At 49.3% G+C, this 19610-nt stretch overlaps 1 protein-coding gene across 3 annotated transcripts in view; it reads right to left on the minus strand.

Annotated features, from left to right (window-relative positions):
* The window catches only part of PIEZO1 (piezo type mechanosensitive ion channel component 1 (Er blood group)), a 280589-nt gene that overhangs the window by 82330 nt on the left and 178649 nt on the right, over nucleotides 1–19610 (minus strand). For 2 of the 3 annotated variants that reach the window (XM_088447335.1, XM_088447337.1), the window contains exons 15-23: nucleotides 19305–19453; nucleotides 19012–19188; nucleotides 17951–18045; nucleotides 16973–17133; nucleotides 16411–16587; nucleotides 13596–13721; nucleotides 13104–13304; nucleotides 444–648; nucleotides 245–349 (exon numbers count right to left, since the gene is read on the minus strand). In XM_088447335.1, coding sequence (XP_088303461.1) covers nucleotides 245–349; nucleotides 444–648; nucleotides 13104–13304; nucleotides 13596–13721; nucleotides 16411–16587; nucleotides 16973–17133; nucleotides 17951–18045; nucleotides 19012–19188; nucleotides 19305–19453 — 1396 coding nt within the window. The remainder of the gene's footprint in view (nucleotides 1–244; nucleotides 350–443; nucleotides 649–13103; nucleotides 13305–13595; nucleotides 13722–16410; nucleotides 16588–16972; nucleotides 17134–17950; nucleotides 18046–19011; nucleotides 19189–19304; nucleotides 19454–19610) is intronic. The other variant, XM_088447336.1, reaches the window with a different exon arrangement.

Genomic DNA, 19610 nt, shown 5'->3' on the forward strand with positions numbered 1-19610 from the left:
AATAAAATAGCTGGAGGGGTAATATGCACCCAATAAAAACCTTACAATTTCCCATGCACCGTACCAGCGCCATCTAGACGGTCATGATCATGAAAAGGCCATTACGTATTAAAATTAGCAATTGTATTTTAGAAACTGAAGGCGTAAATTTGCAATAAAAAAAAAAAAGTCTTAAAAATCTTTCTGGACACAAAGCAGAAAACAGAGTTGTGGTTTTGTTTTCATACGATCCACGCCCACTTACAGATGAGGTTGGTGGCTTTAGGAGGCATGAAGTAGTCAGGGAGATACAGCCACTTAATCAGAGCAGAGTTAACAGGAACAAATCTGTACCACCTCCAGGGATAATCTGTCAGAGAGGGATAGGGGACAGGTCAAATCCTCAGCTCACGGACTGACCTCTGAAATGTACGGCAGCCTGAGGCACAGCAGAGAGGACCTACCTATGCAGAGCACGGGAGGCATTCCCAGGCACAGCAGATACTGCCAGAGCAGGAACAAGACCAGAAACACACAGTACTTGGGCCACAGTTTGGCGATCTTCACTCTCTGCCGTCGAGTCAGGATGACAATCAGCCAGCAGCCATGGAAGATCACCATGAAGTTCATTCGCTGGCCAATCACATTCACAGTCAGCAGCAAACAGATCTGAGGTCATCAGAAGAGAGAGATGCGATTGGACGATACAACTTTATGAAAGACATCACATTGTTCTCAGAAAATACTCGTAGCTGCACCGGATATCACTTACTATGCGGCAATGCGTAATTATGCATCAAATGGTACAGTAATCATGGTAAAAGGGGAGACATGTTAAAAAGGAGTGTTATGGTAAAACTTACCCTTGTTAACTCTCTTTCTTCGAAGTCCATAGAGTCCACAGGGAGAAATGGGGTGTAGGTGAGACCTGGAGGACCGGACACCAACAGCCAAGCTTTTCAATACCAGGATGCTCCAGCCCTTCCCCCTATACCCTGCCCACAACCTGAGGGCAACTCAGTTTTGTCAACAAGCCCAAGGCAGGAGCAGGATAGGAGAGAAGGAAGACTGGTACACTGAATAATCACACTCTCACACAGAGAAAGAAAAAAAGTGACCAAGAGAGGAAACCCATAGAAGCCAGGTGCGTCAGGGCGGGTGCCCTGTGGACCCTATGGACTTCGAAGAAAGATAGTTAACAAGGGTAAATTTTACCATAACTCCTTTTCTTCTACAGGATCCATAGGGCTCCACAGGAGAGACAATGGGGATGTCCCAAAGAAATTGTTCACGTGCGGGAATGCTACTGAGCTGAGAGGAGGACCCTGCGCCCGAAGGAAGCATCCTGAGAGGCAAATGTAGCAAAGGCATAGAACCCAAGAAAAATGTGGACAGAGGGCCTGATTCTGACCTGGTCGCGAGCATTGTGCACTCGCAACCGGGTCGATGGTGGACCAGTGCGCATGCACACGACGGAGCCGGCTCCATCGTGCCCATGCGCGAGACCCGGATAGCGACGGGCAAGCTGTTGCTCCAGGTCTCGTACCAAAGGGGTCGATGTTGAGTGACAGCACGCCCCCTTTGGTGGGCGGGCCGGGGAGTGGCTGCCCAAACAGAGGCGTTCCCATGTGAACGCCTCCGTTTGGGGCCAGCCCCACTGACATCACGAGTGATGTCGGTGGGAGAGATTTCGGCTCTGTTTGAGCCGAAATCTCTCTGGGGCTTACGGCAACGAGACCCTACCACAAGGGTCTCGTCACAAGCCTGATGGTCGCGATGGTTTTGACCATCGCGACCAGCTTCCTTGCCGCTCGCTATAGCTTTGGGTGGTCACCCACAGCTATGCGAGCGGCCAGGAGGCCGCTCTAAAAAAAAAAAAAAATAGCCTGGCCCTGATTCCGAACGAGCGCTCTGTCAGTGTCCGGCTCTGAATCAGGGCCAGAAGACAACGTAGCCGCCTTGCACAGTTGTTCAGCAGAGGCGCCACTCTGGGCTGCCCACAAGGGACCCACAGAGCGAGTAGAATGAGCAGATATTGTACCTGGCACAGGAAGGCCAGTCTGTGTATAAGCCTGTGAGATAGTCATTCAAATCCATCTGGCCAGAGTCTGTTTGTTAGCTGGCCATTCCTTCTTATGGAATCCATATGAGATGGAGGGAATCTGATTTCCTGATGGAACTAGTGCGGACCACATCCAAAGAGGCCTCACCTGCCAAGAGGTCTGGTGATTGAAATCCTTGAACCACAATTTCCTCATTAATGTGGAAACGAGAAAAAACACTTTGGGAAAGAAGCCCGGGCACGTTCTAAGAACAGCCCTGTCCTGAAGAAAGATTAAAAAGGGGGAGCGACATGAAAGCGCCCCTAAACCCTACGGGTAGATACTATAGTCAGAAGAAAAAGTCTTCGCAGTGAGCCACTTGACATCCACTGATTCCAAGGGTTCAAATGGAGGTTTCTAAAGTGCGTGGAGAACCACTGACAAATCCCACAGACCCACAGGAGGGACAAAGGGAGGTTGTATACGTAGGAAGGTGTGAACATCCGGTACAGGAGTAATTCTGCGCTGGAACCAGATGGACAGAACAAAGACGTAGACTTTCAGAGATGCTACACGGAACCAGAGATCCAATCCAGCCTGAAGAAAGGCAAGTACTCTGGAAACCTTAAAAACCTGAGGGTCATAGTTTCTAGGGGCACACCACTGGAAATATGTATGCCCTACACTGTAATAAATCCTGACAGAGGCCAGTTTACAAGCTCTGATCATGGTCTGGTCCACAGAGCAAGAAAATCCCATAGACCTTAGGAGGGATGTCTCAAAAGCCAAGCCGTTAAAGACAGGCGGGCCAGGTTTGGATGTAGACAGGAACCCTGAGACAACAGGTCTGGTCGTAGAGGAACGTCTATGGAGAGACTTTGAAGGTCGAAGTAATCGTCTGGGGCAAGCCGGAGCTACCAAAAGGACTGTGCCCCCTTTCTGTTTGAACTTCCGAAAAACTCGAGGAAGAAGGGATATTGGAGGGAAGAGGTACGCCAAATGGAAGGTCCACTTCACAGATAATGTGTCCACGAAGGCCACGCTGGGGTCCCTTGTCCTGGCTCCATACACTGGAAGTTTGTAGTTGTGTCTTGAGGCCATGAGATCCACATCTGGTAGGCCTCATTGTCCACTAGAAGTTGAAAGACTTCTGGATGTAGAGACCTCTCCTGCATGCACGTCGTGGCGGCTTAGGAAATCAGCCTCACAATTGAGAATTCCTGGGATGAACACTGCGGATATGGCTGGGAGATGGCGTTTGGTTCATGTGAGAATGCGGGAAACTTCTGCCATTGCTGCTCGACTTCGAGTACCTCCCTGGTGATTGAGGTAGGCCACTGCCATGGCGTTGTCGGATTGTACTTGTGCTGGCCTGCTCCAAAGAATATCCTGAGCCACAGTGAGAGCTCTGTAGATGGCTCGGATTTCCAGGACGTTGATTGGTAAGACCGCCTCAGCCTGAGTCCAGTGGCCCTGGAAGGAGTGCTGGACGGTCACCGCCCCCCATCCTCGGAGGCTTGCATCCGTGGTAAGGAGTACCCAGTCCAGGATCCAAAAGGGGCGTCCCTTGTTCAAGTGGGACATCTGTAGCCACCAGGCTAGAGACAGGCGAACCTCTGGGGAGAGACTCATCTGCGATCTGAGCAGATGAGGCATGGAGTGAAACGAAGCGAACTCCACCATGTCGAAGGTGGACACCAGAGTCTGCATTGCAGAGTGAATAGACACTCGGCGACTGTGTAGTAGTCTGTGTACCTGTTGTTGCAATACAGAGATTTTGTCTGGTGTTAGGATAATTCTCTGAAACTGAGAATCCAGGAGGGCTCCCAGATGTACCATTCTTTGAGATGGTGTTAAGGAAGACTTTTTCCAGTTGATCAGCCAACCGTGCGTTTGTAGAAAGGTAATGGTTATTTGTAGATGGCGGTGAAGAACTTCTGGAGAGCTGGCCAACAGCAAGAGGTCGTCTAAATATGGGCGCAGTCTAATCCCTTGACGCCAAAGATAGGCCGCCATAACTGCCATGATCTTGGTAAAGACCCGAGGAGCCGTCGAAGGGCAGAGCATGAAATTGGTAATGTTTCTGTAGTATAGCAACCCGGAGATATTGTTGATGAGAAGGCGCTATATGTACTTGTAGGTAAGCATCTTGAATGTCCAGAGACACCATAAAGTCCCCAGGCTCCATAGCCAGAATTATAGAGCGGAGGGTTTCCATGTGAAACCTGGGCACCCTGATAAACTTGTTCAGAGGCTTGAGGTTGAAAATAGGCAAATAAGACCCGTTGGGTTTCTGAACTAAGAAAAGGGTAGAGATTAATAGCCCTTCCCTCGCTGTGCTGAGGGGACCAGAATAATTACTCCTGAGAGAAGGACTGAATGGCCATTTGGATCAGTAGGGCCATGCTTGGGTCCGATGGAACACCTGTGCAAAACAATTGCTGTGGGGGATCGCCTCAGGAAGGATAGAGCATATCTGTGAGACCACTTCTTTTACCCAGGCGTCTGTTGTGGTCTGATGCCAGAGCTGGGTGAATTTAAGAAGTCGGCACAGGCCCGCCTTGTCAGACTGAGGGTTTATGCTCAGATTTGGTAGGTGGACGTCTAGTGGCCCAGGTCTGCTAGAAGTCTTAGTTGATGCCTGATGCCTTGAAAAGGACTGGCTTTTAGCTTTTCCTTGTGGAGAAATGGACCGAAAGGATGACTTACGGGGCTTTGCATTATATGCAGAGGGCAGGAAAGCAGTCTTGGAGGCTGCTAAGGTAGTCACAATTTTGGCAAATTCTGGACCAAACAGGATATGAATAAGGCAGAGACTTCAAAGCCTTTTTATAGTCCGCATCTGCCTTCCATGAGCGGAGCCAAACAATACGGCGGGCTACTACAGAAGTGGCAGATGCTTTGGAGGCTAGGAGAGCCGTATCCATAGCTGCTTCACCCAAATAGGAAGCTGCATCTCTAATGTGAGATGTAGGACAGCTGTTTCCTCGAAGCATCAGAGGGAAATGACTCTTCTAGGGCCTCTGCCCAACTCTCAATGGCCTTAGCTACCCAGGCCGAAGCCCTAGCAGGACGAGTAATAGCTCCTGTAAGAGAGTATATAGATTTTAGACAAGCTTCCATCCTTCTATCCGTAGTCTCCTTCAAGGTGGTTGCAGTATGGATAGGCAAGGTAGCATTCTTGACAAATCGTGTCACGCGGGAATCCACTGCTGGGGGAACTTGCCCTTTCGTGCAATCAGTAGCGAGAAGAGGGTAAAAGGAGCTTAAACACTTAGCCAGCTGAAATCTTTTAGTGGGCATATCCCACGCCTCACTCATATGATCAGAGTGAGGAAATGCTGGTAAAATTAATTTTTGGCATTTAAGCGATGGCTGTTTTGCCTTAAGAGCAGGTTCTGTCTCTTCTATTTGAAGAATAGATTTTACAGCTCTTACAAGTGCAGGTATATTTAATTTAGAGGGGGGCTCCTCATTTCCCGTGGGAGAGTCAGAGTGAGAGAGGTCTGCATCTTCTGCCTCCCCAGATGATAAATCAGAATCTGATAGCTGGGTGGACTGGGAAGATAACACAACACGCTTAGTAGATTTACTAGGTAAGGATCTCTTTTTGCAGCATTTGCTCAATGGCTGTAGGAGGTAGCCGCCGGACTCTGCACTGAAGTAGAAAGTACGTCTACCCGATTTGCAGGGAGTACATGCTGTGTCCATCCAACAGGGGGAACTAACCACAGGGACAGCTGTATGGTCCGCAATTTTGGCCAGCACCTGTGAAAAGGTAGCCCAGGGTGGATCCTGAGGAGAGGACATCGGGGCTGATGGGCCTGGGGCAGTATAACAAGATGCACATAGACCATCCTGAATGAAGTTCTCTGAAGTTAAGCCTGCTGAGCAGGACTTACAAGACACCAGAGTGGGGGGAGCGGGCTGCTTGTCATTGTTGCCGCAAGAATAATGAAATCCACAATCGGACACAGTGCAGCAAGCAACCCAGATGAATGTGCAATATGGCATAGCGCAGTGCAGTGCGCAACAGCAAAATGTAGTATGTTATAGCCCTCACAAATATATGGAGATGTGAGGTACAATGAACCCCTTATACCTCAGTATGCCAGGGTTATATCAAAAGAAAGGAAAAGGTATAAGCTGACAATCATATGAAAAGAACACAGACAGCAGCACTAGCATAAGTCACATACAATGCAGGTTATACAATATAACTGCAGTGGGCACTAAAATCAACTACCGCGGTGGCTGGTAGGCTATAGCGCTGTATAACCTGGCCCTTGGGAGAGGTATACAGGGAGACTGGACCCAGCGTTCCCAGAGACCTCAATGCAGAAAATGGCTGCCGTGACTCTCAGAGGAGGCGGAGGGTGACAGAGGAGCAGCTCAAGACGCAGCAAGACCGCAGTGGAATGGCGCCCTGAGCTGGGGGAGGGGCCGCAGGGAGAGCGCCTTGTCCCCTATGCTGACTGCAACCACCGGGTCCCCTGGCCCTACAAAATGCCCTGCACCAGTAGTATTTATGCCCTGCTGGTTTAGTGGAGTCCCGGACGAACTGGTGTCGACGTCAGTGCCTCCGGTCTGTCTTCCAAGACCGGAGGTAAGACTGCACATATACGCGGATCCCCCCCGAGTGGGATTCCACCTTACCTGTCCTTGTTCCAGGCTGCAGTCTGGGGTCCAGGGAGCCTCTGTTGGCTAGTTCCCCCACAGAGACCCGCCAAGAGTACCTAGCCTAGGGCTGGTGTCACGGCACCGCGGAGGGGTGATGGAGCAGCATTGCAGACGTCCCATGGACTGTCTCGTGCTGCTGCTCATAGAGGATAAATAAAAATAAAATGAAATCATAAAAGTAAGCTTGGGCTGCGGGTTGCTTAATAGCAGCCCACTGTTAAAACAGTGATCCAGCTCCTGCCGGACACCAACGAAACTGAGTTGCCCACAGGCTGGGTGCGGGGTATAGGGGGAAGGACCGGAGCATCCTGGGATTGAAAAGCTTTGCTGTTGGTGTTCGGCCTCCAGGTCCCGCCTACACCCCATTGCCTCCTCTGTGGAGCCCTATGGACCCTAAAGAAGAAATAAAGCTATGTTTTTCAAAAAATAAAACAAATTTGACTATATTTTAATTCCCTTTTGGGCAATATAATATGAGATATGGTAAGAACTTACCCTTGTTATCTCTATTTCTACGAAGTCCATAGGGTTCCACAGGATACCTTGGGGTATAGGTGTGACGTCAGTCGCAGGGCACCAAAGAGTTAAGCTTTCAGCCTCCCAGGATGCACTAGGTCCCCCTCCTATACCCCGCCCCCGGGCCAAGGCACCTCAGTTAGTTACCAAGCCATAGGCCGGAGGAGGAGAAGGAAGAGAGAGAACAAAGATCTGGACACATACAAGAATCACATTCTCACCAGAGGGAGACGGAAAACCGGTGACCAGAGCAAAGCCCATCTGCAGCACAGGTGCGACAGGGCGGGAGTCCTGTGGAACCCTATGGACTTCGTAGAAATAGAGATAACAAGGGTAAGTTCTTACCATATCTCATATTTTCTACTTCAGGGTCCATAGGGTATCCACAGGATACCTTGGAGATGTCCCAAAGCAGTATCCTTTAAGGGTGGGGACGCTCCTGTGCAGAAAGGAGAATCCGCCGCCCGAAGGAAGCATCCTGAGAGGCGAAGGTGTCAAACCTGTAATACCTCACGAAGGTATGGACAGAAGACCACGTAGCAGCCTTGCAGATCTGAACTGCCGAGGCACCACGTCGAGCTGCCCACGAAGGACCCACAGACCTAGTGGAATGAGCCTTCAGAGAAGGAGGGACCGGTAGGCCTTCATGAAGATAAGCTTCAGAAATAGCCATACGGATCCAGGCTGCCAAAGTTTGCTTTGAAGCAGGCCAACCCTTTTTACAGAAGCCATAGAGGACAACAAAGCGTCCGACTTCCTAAACAAAGAAGTGCGGTCAACATAAGTCCTTAAGGCCCGCACAACATCCAAAGAGGCCTCACCCACGGAAAGACCCGGTGAGTTAAAGGCCGGAACAACTATTTCCTCGTTAACATGAAACTGGGAAACAACTTTGGGAAGAAACTCGGGCCGAGTGCGGAGCACTGCCCTGTTCCCATGAAAAACCAAGAAAGGGGGTCTACAAGAAAGAGCCCCTAACTCAGAAACACGTCTGGCTGAAGCAACGGCCAGAAGGAAAACAGTCTTAGCTGTTAGCCATTTAATATCCACTGAGCCCAGTGGTTCAAACGGCGGTCCTTGGAGAGCCCTCAGGACCACAGCCAAATCCCAAGGCGCCACAGGTGGAACAAAGGGCGGCTGAATACGGAGAACACCTTGCATAAAGGTGCGCACATCCGGGATTGTAGCAATCCTACGGTGAAACCAGACAGATAGGGCCGAAACCTGTACCTTCAAAGAAGCAAGGCGAAGCCCATGATCTAGTCCCGCTTGCAGGAAGGCGAGAATCCGAGACAGACGAAACTCCCGCGGTGCATAACCTCTCGGTCGACACCACTGGAAGAACGTATGCCACACGCGATGGTATATCCTCGCGGAAGACGGTTTCCGAGCTCGTAACATGGTACGCACCACAGAGCTGGAAAACCCCCAGGACCTCAGCATGGCCGTCTCAACAGCCACACCGCCAAAGACAGCCGAGTCAGGTCCGGGTGAAGACAAGGACCCTGAGACAGAAGGTCCGGTCGTAGCGGCAACCGCAGAGGACTGTCCACGGACAGACCCTGAAGGTCTGAGAACCAGTGCCGTCTGGGCCACGCGGGAGCTATCAACAGGAGCGTCCCTCCTTCCTGTTTGAATTTCCGGATTACCCGTGGAAGAAGGGAGACCGGAGGGAACAGGTATGCGAACCTGAACGTCCACCGGACGGACAGAGCATCCACCAGAGACGCCCCTTCGTCTCTTGTGCGAGACCCGTACACCGGCAACTTGTTGTTGTGCCGGGACGCCATGAGGTCGATTTCTGGAAGACCCCACCTGTCCACCAGTAGTTGAAAAACGTCCGGGTGCAGGGACCATTCCCCTGGATGAACGTCCTGGCCACTTAGAAAGTCCGCCTCCCAATTTAGCACTCCCGGGATGAAGACCGCTGATATGGCCGGAAGATTGCGCTCCGCCCAAACCAGGATCCGAGAGACCTCTACGAGAGCCGCCCGACTGCGAGTTCCTCCTTGCCTGTTTATGTAGGCCACGGTGGTAGCATTGTCCGACTGGACCTGCACCGGGTGACCCTGGAGAAACCGCTGTGCCTGCAGGAGAGCATTGAAGACCGCACGGAGTTCCAAGATATTTATTGGAAGCTCCGCTTCTGTCGGTGTCCACCTGCCCTGGAACAAGTGTGGACCCGAAACTGCTCCCCAGCCCCGAAGACTGGCGTCCGTTGTCAACAGGACCCAATTTGGAACCCAGAACGGACGTCCCTTGTTGAGGTGGGTCGTCTTTAACCACCACGCAAGGGACAGGCGAACCTCCGGGGTGAGCACAATCGTCTGGAACTTCAGAGACTGAGGCAGCCCGTTCCACTTGGACAGGATCAGGTGCTGCAGAGGTCTGGAGTGAAACTGGGCGTATTCCACCATGTCGAACACCGACACCATGGAGCCCAGTAACCTCATCGCCGAGTGTAAGGACACCCGGCGGCTGTGCAGACAACTGCGCACCCTTGACTGTAAAGCAGAGATCTTGTCCTCCGTCACGAAGATCCTTTGCTGTCCCGAGTCCAATAAGGCTCCAAGATGCAGAATCCTCCGAGACGGGATTAGAGTGTACTTCTGCCAGTTGATTAGCCAGCCGTGCCGTTGCAGCAGTGCAATGGTCAGGTCCAAGTGGTGTAACAGGAGCTCTGGAGATCCTGCCACCAATAACAGGTCGTCCAAGTACGGCAACATGCGGACTCCTTGCAGCCGCAGAGAAGCCGCCATGACCGCCATAGCGTCCTGTATGTCCAATGACACCATGTAGTCCCCAGGTTCCAGCGCCAGAATGATGGACCGTAGGGTCTCCATCCGAAACTTCGGGACCCGCAAAGACTTGTTGAGTGCTTTGAGGTTGAGAATCGGACGATATGACCCATTGGGTTTCTGTACCAAAAATAGATTTGAATAGAAACCCTGGCCCCTCTGGGAGAATGGAACAGGCACTATAACTCCAGCCTGGAGCATAGTGTGCAATACCTTCCGCAGCTCCGTAGCCTTGTTCCGGTCTGATGGTAGACCCGTGGTGAAGAATCGAGCCGGGGGTCTGTGCCGGAAGGAGAGGGCGTACCCGTGAGAGACCACCTCCAGAACCCAAGTGTCTGTCGTAGTGAACGACCAACACCGGGAGAACTGCAGCAGGCGGCCTCCCACCCTGGGATCCCCCAAGGGGAGACCCGGACCGTCAGGCCGCAGGCTTGTCATCTGGCTTAGGGGCCGGACGTCTGGTACTCCATGCCTGTTTCCGGGGCTTGACCGATTTCTTAGGGCCAGCCTGTCGAGGAAACGACTGTGGTTTGGGCCTGCCCTGGGCCCTAGATGACCGAAAGGACGATGGTCCAGAACCAGAAGGAGCAGCGGCCGACGGGAGACAAGCAGATTTGGCTGCCGCCAGCGTGGCCACAATCTTATCCAGATCCGGACCGAAGAGAACTTCTCCGGTAAACGGCAACGCTTCCAGACCTTTCTTGGATCTGCGTCCGCCTTCCAGGATCGCAGCCACAAGGTGCGACGAGCAGCTACCGCTGCTGAAGAAATTCTAGACACCAGAGTACTAATGTCTAGAGCCGCCTCGTTGATGTAGGTGGCCGAATCACGGAGATTGCCAATCAACTCCGCCTGTTCGGCCGGACAGTCGGATTCAAAAGAAGCCTCTAATGAATCCGCCCAGCGCTCCATCGCTCTGGCAACCCAGCAAATGGCCATAGCCGGCCGTGCTGCCCCCCCTGCAAGGGAATAAGCGGACTTCAGGCAGATTTCTACCTTGCGGTCCGTAGCATCCTTAAGGGAGGACATGGATGGCATCGGCAATGTGGCACTACGGACAAGACGGGTCACGTGAGAATCCACCTGTGGAGGGGATTCACACTTAGCAAAATAATTATCCGCGAACGGATAAGCCACCGCCAGGCGTCTCTGCGGCTGGTATCTTTTGCCAGGTTGTTTCCACGCCTCCTCTAAATGGTCCACCAACTGACCCGAAAGAGGAAAGACTGTGGCATCGCCCTTCACATCTTTGAAAAAGGCATACTTAGATTTAGCCGCTGGGGGAACTTCGTCCTCAATCACCAAGGCTGTGCGGACCGCCCGAATAAGTCCAGGAATATATACTTTGGACTTAGCATCAGCGTCCTTAGTATGGAAAGGTTCCTGATCGTAAGGATCCAGAATCTCCCCATCATCAGACGTCCCTTCGTCATCCTCATAAGGAGCGGACAGAGACGGCACCGGCCTTTTATGAGGCCGCATCACAGACTCCCCTTGCAACACATCCGACAAGTGCTGTACAGAACTCGTCAGGGAGTTAACCCACGCTGGCTCCTGAGAACCCGGGAGCGGGGAAATAGGGAGACTGTGGGGTACCACCAATTGTCGTGGGAACCCCTGCATGGGTGACGACACCACAGACTGCTGGGACAAACCCATCGGAGTAAACGCGGGCTGCGGAGCTAACTGGCCCACTAAAGCTGTTAACGCCTGAGCGAAACAAGCCCAGGGCGGCTCCTGTACCGGTGCTGTAACCGTAATAGGCCGCGCCATGGACAAACACTGCCGGCAAAGGCCCTCCGCGCTACCCTCCCCCTCCGCTAACGGTACTTTGCACGTGGTACACTGTAGCCGGAGGGGAAAATCACTTTCAGACATGATGGCACCACGTATGTGACCTCTCTCACCAATTAAGTATTAAATAGGCGAGAGACCACCCTGCAGCACCGCACCGCAAGGGCTTTAGCAGAAAGAACAGGGACAGTAATAAAGCTGACAGTTTAGAGAAGAAAAGTTACAGGCAGCGCTAGCACAGTCACATACAATGCAGAGAAATAACAATTCCTGCACTAACAGCGCTGATCACTCAACTACACAGACACAGGGCCTGGTAGGACACAGCGCTGCATACACAGACCTGAGCCACAGCGGAGGAGAGGTATGCGGGGGGACCCAGACCACGATGCTTCCTTCCAGACTTCCAGCAGCGTTCACCATGCGTTGCAGAGAAGATGGCCGCCGAGGAGCAGAGAGAAGCTGGCCTGGGGGAGGAGCGCTGACACAGGACCAGTCAGCACAGTGCAGAGAGGGCTGTGTGCAGCGGGGGAGGCGCCGGCTGTGAGACAGGGAAGGCGCGCTCCCCTGGCATGCATTTAACCCCTGGGACGCCGCAGCGCTACCGCTCTGCTGCGGTCCGCTGTCCCAGGGGGTAGTGGAAGCGCAGGTTGGTCGCCTGGCTCCACGCTGCAGCCAGTCCCCAGGGAGCCCCCTGCCTGGGGACTTAGGACCATGTGATCAGCGGGGACACACCGCGGGACCCCGCTGCTTACCTCTGTCCCCCTTGAATCCGGCCATGGTCCGGAGCATCTGGGGTCACCGCTAGCTGTGACCCCAGACGCCCACCAGCATCCCCGGATCAGTACCGGCGTTCTGGTACCGGCGGGGTGTAGGGAAGACAGCATGGACGTCAGGACTGACAGTCCATGCTGTTCATCCAGATGTGCAGCCACAGCTGCATGAAGAAAAAGCTTCAGGGGCTCTTCTAGCCCCCACTCCAACAGGTGCACCCGACTCCGGCCGGGCACCAAACTAAACTGAGGTGCCTTGGCCCGGGGGCGGGGTATAGGAGGGGGACCTAGTGCATCCTGGGAGGCTGAAAGCTTAACTCTTTGGTGCCCTACGACTGACGTCACACCTATACCCCCAAGGTATCCTGTGGATACCCTATGGACCCTGAAGTAGAAATTCTCATTACAGCTGCAACATATCTTGCTGCCAAAGTGATTAAGTTTGAGGAGAAGAACACAAATTCTGAACAATCTGTGAGGATTCTTAACCTTGTGAATATACCTTGCAGCGCAACACTCACCTCCAGCCCAAACTTATAGAAGAAATAGTTGATGAAATATTTGATGCAGCTGAGCAGACCTTGATCGAGATGTTGGCGCCAAACCTCTGGGAACACTGTCTGATTGCAGGGAATCTCCAGCTGGTAACGCCTGCGATAATATGTTTGGTGCCGGTAAACTATGGCCTCAAACACCAGAAGAACAAGGACCTGCAAGTGATTCTAAAGAAACAAAGCAAAGACCAGGACATTTACTCTAACTGCACGCATTCAAAATTAAATTACATTTTTGTAGATATTCATATAAATTGATGAATTCAAAAATTTCGTTTATGTATTTAGTGCAAAGAATACAAATTGACATTTAAAATAAATAAATAAATTTAATTTTTCAAGCAACTTCACAAATGCCATAATAAATGGCAGTAAATTAAATCTCTGCTTGGGATTTTCAGACAGAGCCAATGTTTCAGTCACAGTGATCTTCATCAGAAAGTGTTGACTCCTTCATACCTGAATGTAGCCCAAGTTGGGATAACCTTTGCGGAACCCAAACCAATTGGCAGGATCGACCGGTGCCCGGTACAAGGTTGAGTTCAGGATCTCTTCTTCCAGAAGGTTGGTACCGTTGGAAAGAGGCTGAGAACACAGAGAAACCGTTAAAAGGAGGCGCTCACAAGTATGATGAGTTTTAGGAGAGTCTTCAAAGAAAGAAGCTCAAGGTCATGTAACAAAGATTTCCTGATCACCATCAATAAATTGTCTTAAGATAATTCGCTTCTACAATTTCTGCATTGTGAAGTCCAGAAGGGATGTATTTTCCATGCCTACGGAGAAATGTATGTGTGTTGATTCTTTGAATGTTTAGTTCTAATATGGTTTTTGGCATACCAGGCCAGGACTTAAATTATTTGAAGAGATAAGCGAAGGAATACGGTTTAGGTTCTATAGTGCTGGATCCTGTAGGTCTGACACTGGATCTCTCCCACTTCGGCTTCTGATGGAAACGGTTATGTAAGGGAAACAGAAGTTCTGAGCTGTGAGGAGAGCAGGAATCTCTAGGAATAACATTCTAATCATCATAGGTTTTAATAGTTCAATATTTCACTCTGTACAAAACCACTAAAAAGAGCTACAAGCAGGTATAACTAGGAATCAATTTTAAGGCGTTGCCCAAACTGCAATATAAATATATATTTATTTATTTATTTATTTTTTCAGTGCCTTGCTAAAGCGTTCACCCTCTTGACTTTTTACCATTTTTGTTACATTACAATCTTTTTTTTGTTTGTTTGTTATTTATCTTAATTTTATGTGATGATCTACACAAAATAGTCTAATTTGGTGAAGTGAAATGAGAAAAAAATATGTATAAAAAAGAATCTTTATAAATAAAATTCAGAAAATTGGCATGTGCATATGTAATCACCCCTTTTGCTATGAAGCCCCTCAAAAGTTCTGGTGCAACCAATTACCTTCAGAAGTCACAAATTAGTGAAATGAAGTCCACCTGTGTGAAATCTAAGTGTCACATGATCTGTCAGTATAAACACACCTTTTCTGAAAGGTCCCAGAGGCTGCAACACCACTAAGCAAGAGGCATCACACCATGAAGACCAAGAGAATTCTCCAAACAAGTCAGGGACAAAGTTGTTGAGAAGTACAATTCTGGGGTGGGTTATAAAAACATATCCAAATCTTTGATGATCCCCCGGAGCACCATCAAATCCATCATCATCAAATAGAAAGAACATGGTACCACAACAAACCTGCCAAGAGAGGGCTGCCCACCAATACTAACAGACCGGGCAAGGAGGGCATTAATCAGAGAGGCAGCACAGAGATCAAAGGTAACCCTGAAGGAACTGCAGAGTTCCACAGCAGTGACTGGTGTATCTGTGCATGTGACGACAATAAGCCGCACACTCCATAGAGCTGGGCTTTATGGAAGAGTGGCCATAAAAAGCCATTACTTAGTGATAAAAATAAGAAGACACAATTTGAGTTTGTCAAAAGGCATGTGGACGACTCCCCAAATGTATGGAGGAAGTTGCTCTGGTCAGATGAAACTAAAATTTAACTTTTTGGCCCACCAAGGAAAACACTATGTCTGGCGCAAACCCAACACATCCCATCACCCCAAGAACACCATCCCCACAGTAAAACATGGCGGTAGCAGCATCATGCTGTGGGGATTTTTTCAGCAGCAGGGACTGGGTAATTGATTTGAGTCGAGGGAAAGATGGATGATGCTAGATACAGGGATATTCATGAGCAAAACCTGTTTCAGTTTGCCTGTGATTTGAGACTGGGATGGAGGTTCACCTTCCAGCAGGACAATGACCCGAATCATACTGCTCAAGCAACACTCGAGTGGTTTAAGGGGAAACATTTAAATGTGTTGGAATGGCCTAACAAAGCCCAGATCTCAATCCAATTGAGAATCTGTGGTCAGACTTGAAGATTGCTGTTCACAAGCGGAAACTATCCAACATGCAGGAGCTGGAGCAATTTTGCCTTAAGGAATTGACAAAAATCCCAGGGGCAGATGGGATGTAGTCAGGAAGCTGACTGTCTAAATGCCAACCGCCGGCTTCCCGACTGTCTAATCCCGGCAAAGTACTAATGACAGACGTCGAAATCCCGACGCCTGTCATTAAACCTACGCCAGGAGACAGACGCCCGGCATACCAAACTAAGGTAAGCCGGGCACGGACGCCGCAGGGGGGTTTTAGGGCTCCTGGGGGGACTTAGGACCCTGGGACGGTTAGGCTTAGGCTAGGGGAAGGGGGGGTTAGGTAACCCCGGGTGGAGGTTAGGCTGGGGTTTAGGCTGCCGGGAAGGGGGGTTGGGGTGGTTAGGGTAGGGAATTAGGTTAGCGATATTCACCTAATTAGCAGTCGGAATCTTCACCTCTGCCGGGCTTCCGCTGCCGGGATTTGAATCGCGGCTGGCGGTAATACCTACTACACCCGATCAGATCAGCCCCAAATATCGCACTTTTATAACAATCTATTTAAGAATTCAAATAACACAAAAGTTAAACCTAAATGGAAGCCAGGAAAGGCACTCATTATACAAAGCACAACTGGTGCGCCGTGCATAAGTTACCATTGCAAATTCAGGTGCAGCCTCTGTAAACGACCCAGATATACTGTACACAGTGATGTCCTGTTGTGAATGACCCACAATGTCTCTAAGTTTGTTACTTGCCTAACCAGGCTTAAAATGCATCATCTACACATACATAGTTATATCTTGTAGTCCTTTAATGAAAAACATAGTAAAACAATATGACATATATATATTTTTTTTATCTTCAACTCACCTGTGTGCAGTTCACAGAGTAGGTCTGCGGGATGACTATGGTAAGCTGGTACAGCATCTTAATGACAATGATAACGGAGGTCCAGATGGTACAAAGACAGGAAGCCATGTGGTGGAAGCGGGGAAATGGGATGGCAAACGCCCACAGAATCACAAAGAGGAAATTCATCAGGGACACCTTAGAAGGATGAGGGAACATGAATGTGAGACAGAAAGTTGTATTACCCCGAGACCAGCCAATCACTGCTCTGTACTCATAGTCAGTGGTGAACATACACTCAAGGTCCCTAACAGTTCATGTTAGAAGGCCAGTTAGTAATGACAATACAGATGTACCAACTAGGAGATCTGGAAAACATGATAAAGGTCCTTGAGGACAGAGTTTGGACTTCCACTTTAGTCCCACAGAATTAGCCTCTATTAGTAATAGATGTGCTGTAGTAATGTTACTGCATTATGTTTGACATTCAATAGTGAAATATATATATATATACATATACACACACATACACACTCGCCTTAGTTACATGATTTTAAGTATTGGTTACTGCAGTTCCACTCACCTCCTGAAGGGCCACCCAAACATTATACAGAGCCACGAGCTTCATCACATGCAACTCCATGATCCGCCACAGAAAGACCTGTAATCTGTGCAGGAGCTCAGAGAATTTATAGAAAAGGACGGTGAGACGTTGAGCGACCAAGTCCCACTTGCTGAGAGTGACTGGGATTCAAGAGGATGGGCATAAGAAAAAAATGAAAACAATAGAATCAACTTGCTACCAAGCATACACTAGCTCTGCTCACTAAAGGGACAGCAATTAACTGTACTGGGCATGATGGGACCAGATGGACTGTAACTGTAATGTTTGTGTTGTACAGTGTACCTGTACCGTGGAGGATGGGACTAGATGGAGGGCAATTGTACAGCTTTCAATAGAACTAGGTGAAGGGCAACTGTGCCGTGAGCTGGGGGACTATAAGGACTGTCAGTGTGCTGTGTGATGTAGCTGTACCGTGCTTGATAGGACTAGATGGAGTGCAAACATACCACACGGGACGGAACAAGATGGGGGGCAACTGTAACTTGAACAATGAAATTAAATAGAAGGAAACTGCAATGGGACTAGATGGAGGGCAAATGTATAGTGTGGAATGGGGCTAGATGGGGGGCAACTGTATGTGCAATGGGACTAGATGGAGGGCAACTGTATGTGCAATGGGACTAGATGGAGGGCAACTGTATGTGCAATGGGACTAGATGGGAGGGCAACTGTTCTATGTGCAATGGGACTAGATGGGGGGGCAAATGTATAGTGTAGAATGGGGCTAGATGTTGGGCAAATGTATGTGCAATGGGACTAGATTGAAGGCAACTTTGCAGTGCGATGTGGGACTAGATGGACTGTAAGTATACTGTGTGTGATATTGCTATACCGTGCTTGGTGGAGATAGATGGAGGACAATGCACCATGCACACTGGGATTAAATGGACGGCAACTGTACTTTAAATAATAAAAATACAATGTTATAATCCTGACCTCCATCTTCTGCACACTCTTCCTCCTCTTCTCCTTCACTGCCAGGACCAGACATCGCTGCTGCTGCCACCTCCTCCTCCTCCTTTGCCTCACTACTAGCAAACAAACATAACAACAAAATTGGATTCGGTTACAGAGATGTTGCATTCCTACTCCACTACTATACTGTATTGCATAATACATAAAAATGACGTTTTGCAGACTGATCTTAGTTTTTAGCAATGAGCATTCACCGGAGCAGAATGAACATGACTATGGGCAATATAGTGTCCACTTTTGGCCGAAGGGGAGCAACTGGGTGGGGCAACAAGGAATTCACACATAGAAATTTAGTGAAGTTATGTCGGCAAAACTGCAAACCAGAGATGCGCCTGTCTCTTGTGCCAAGGACAGGGTTTGTGTAGGCACTAATAGCGATGATGGTTATGAAACCTAGTGTATGGACACGGGCAGTGCGGTCAACGCTGCATACGGGTGAGGTTCTACATTTTTCCCTGTACAAGTGCGGCCGAAGTTTTGTCCCTTTGTAGGATGGCGACAGCGGAGATTTTTGTTTTTAATGATGTTTTTTTATATTTTGGTGTACAGCGCCACTTGTACACTGATAATACGGAGAGGAAGGACTGCCCGCCTCCTTATATTAAGAAGGGCTTCTACGAATACTTAACAGTCATGTAGATGTACCAGCAGGCTGTCCCTGTGTGCAGGCGTGTTACATGAATAAGTCACTTGGCGTGGCATAATAATTAAATAGCTGCAACCAAACTGCTTATTTTTGAAGTTATTATACAGAAACGTTTGATATTGTAGGAGTCTAAAGTGTTTCCAAATAGATAAAGAGTTACAACAGGAAAAGCCAAAAATAACATTATCCATGCAGTCTGAGCACGCAATGTTACTTTTATACAGAAACTTATCTGATAGAGATCCTGGAATCCTAAAACAGTGGAAATACATAAAAAAATGTGGACATGTCCCAGTTTGTACTAACCCACATGACAGCCAGCCATGAAAGTATGTACCATAGTCCTACCCAGCTTCCTGCCCAGTGCACAACTGACCTGCTCTTGTATGGGGTACAGCCCAGAGATGATGCTCGCGCCAGGTCCGTGATGTGCATGAAGGGTCGGTGGAAGTAATGGAGTTGAAGGATACATGCCAGGAGGAAGAAGCCCGGGATCAGGATACTGGTGAATAGCTCGGACACGCTGAACTGCTCAAGCCCTATAGCGCCCAACCTAGAGGAGACGGAGAAGGTTGAGCAGAAGACTATAGATAAGGGGGAGAGACAAGGATATCCTCTGGGATCACAGAACAGAAGAGCCTACTCTCTGTCAGACTGGGGGACACCTACTGCTCGTCTGTGAAGGACGTTAGGTTCCTCCAATACATGGGAAAATCTTCAAACTGGAAGGTGTAGATGGCGATGAGGACCAGCATTGTGTAAGCCACCACCAGCCACCAGAAAAAGTTCAGAAGCTTTCTCCAGAGGGCATAATACACCTACAAAGAAAATAAAATGATAATATTACTGATTATTTTATGTGTCATAAGGGATTGTTCCTATCATTGCTTTCAAAATTAAATTTTAGTGTCACTGTCAATTAATATTGGACTTTTATTTATTTATTTTACCGTAAACCATAACAGCAGCGAACTT

The sequence above is a fragment of the Taudactylus pleione genome, unplaced genomic scaffold (assembly GCF_031769625.1).
Source record: "Taudactylus pleione unplaced genomic scaffold, aTauple2 ptg000430l, whole genome shotgun sequence".
NCBI classification, from domain to species: Eukaryota; Metazoa; Chordata; class Amphibia; order Anura; family Myobatrachidae; genus Taudactylus; species Taudactylus pleione.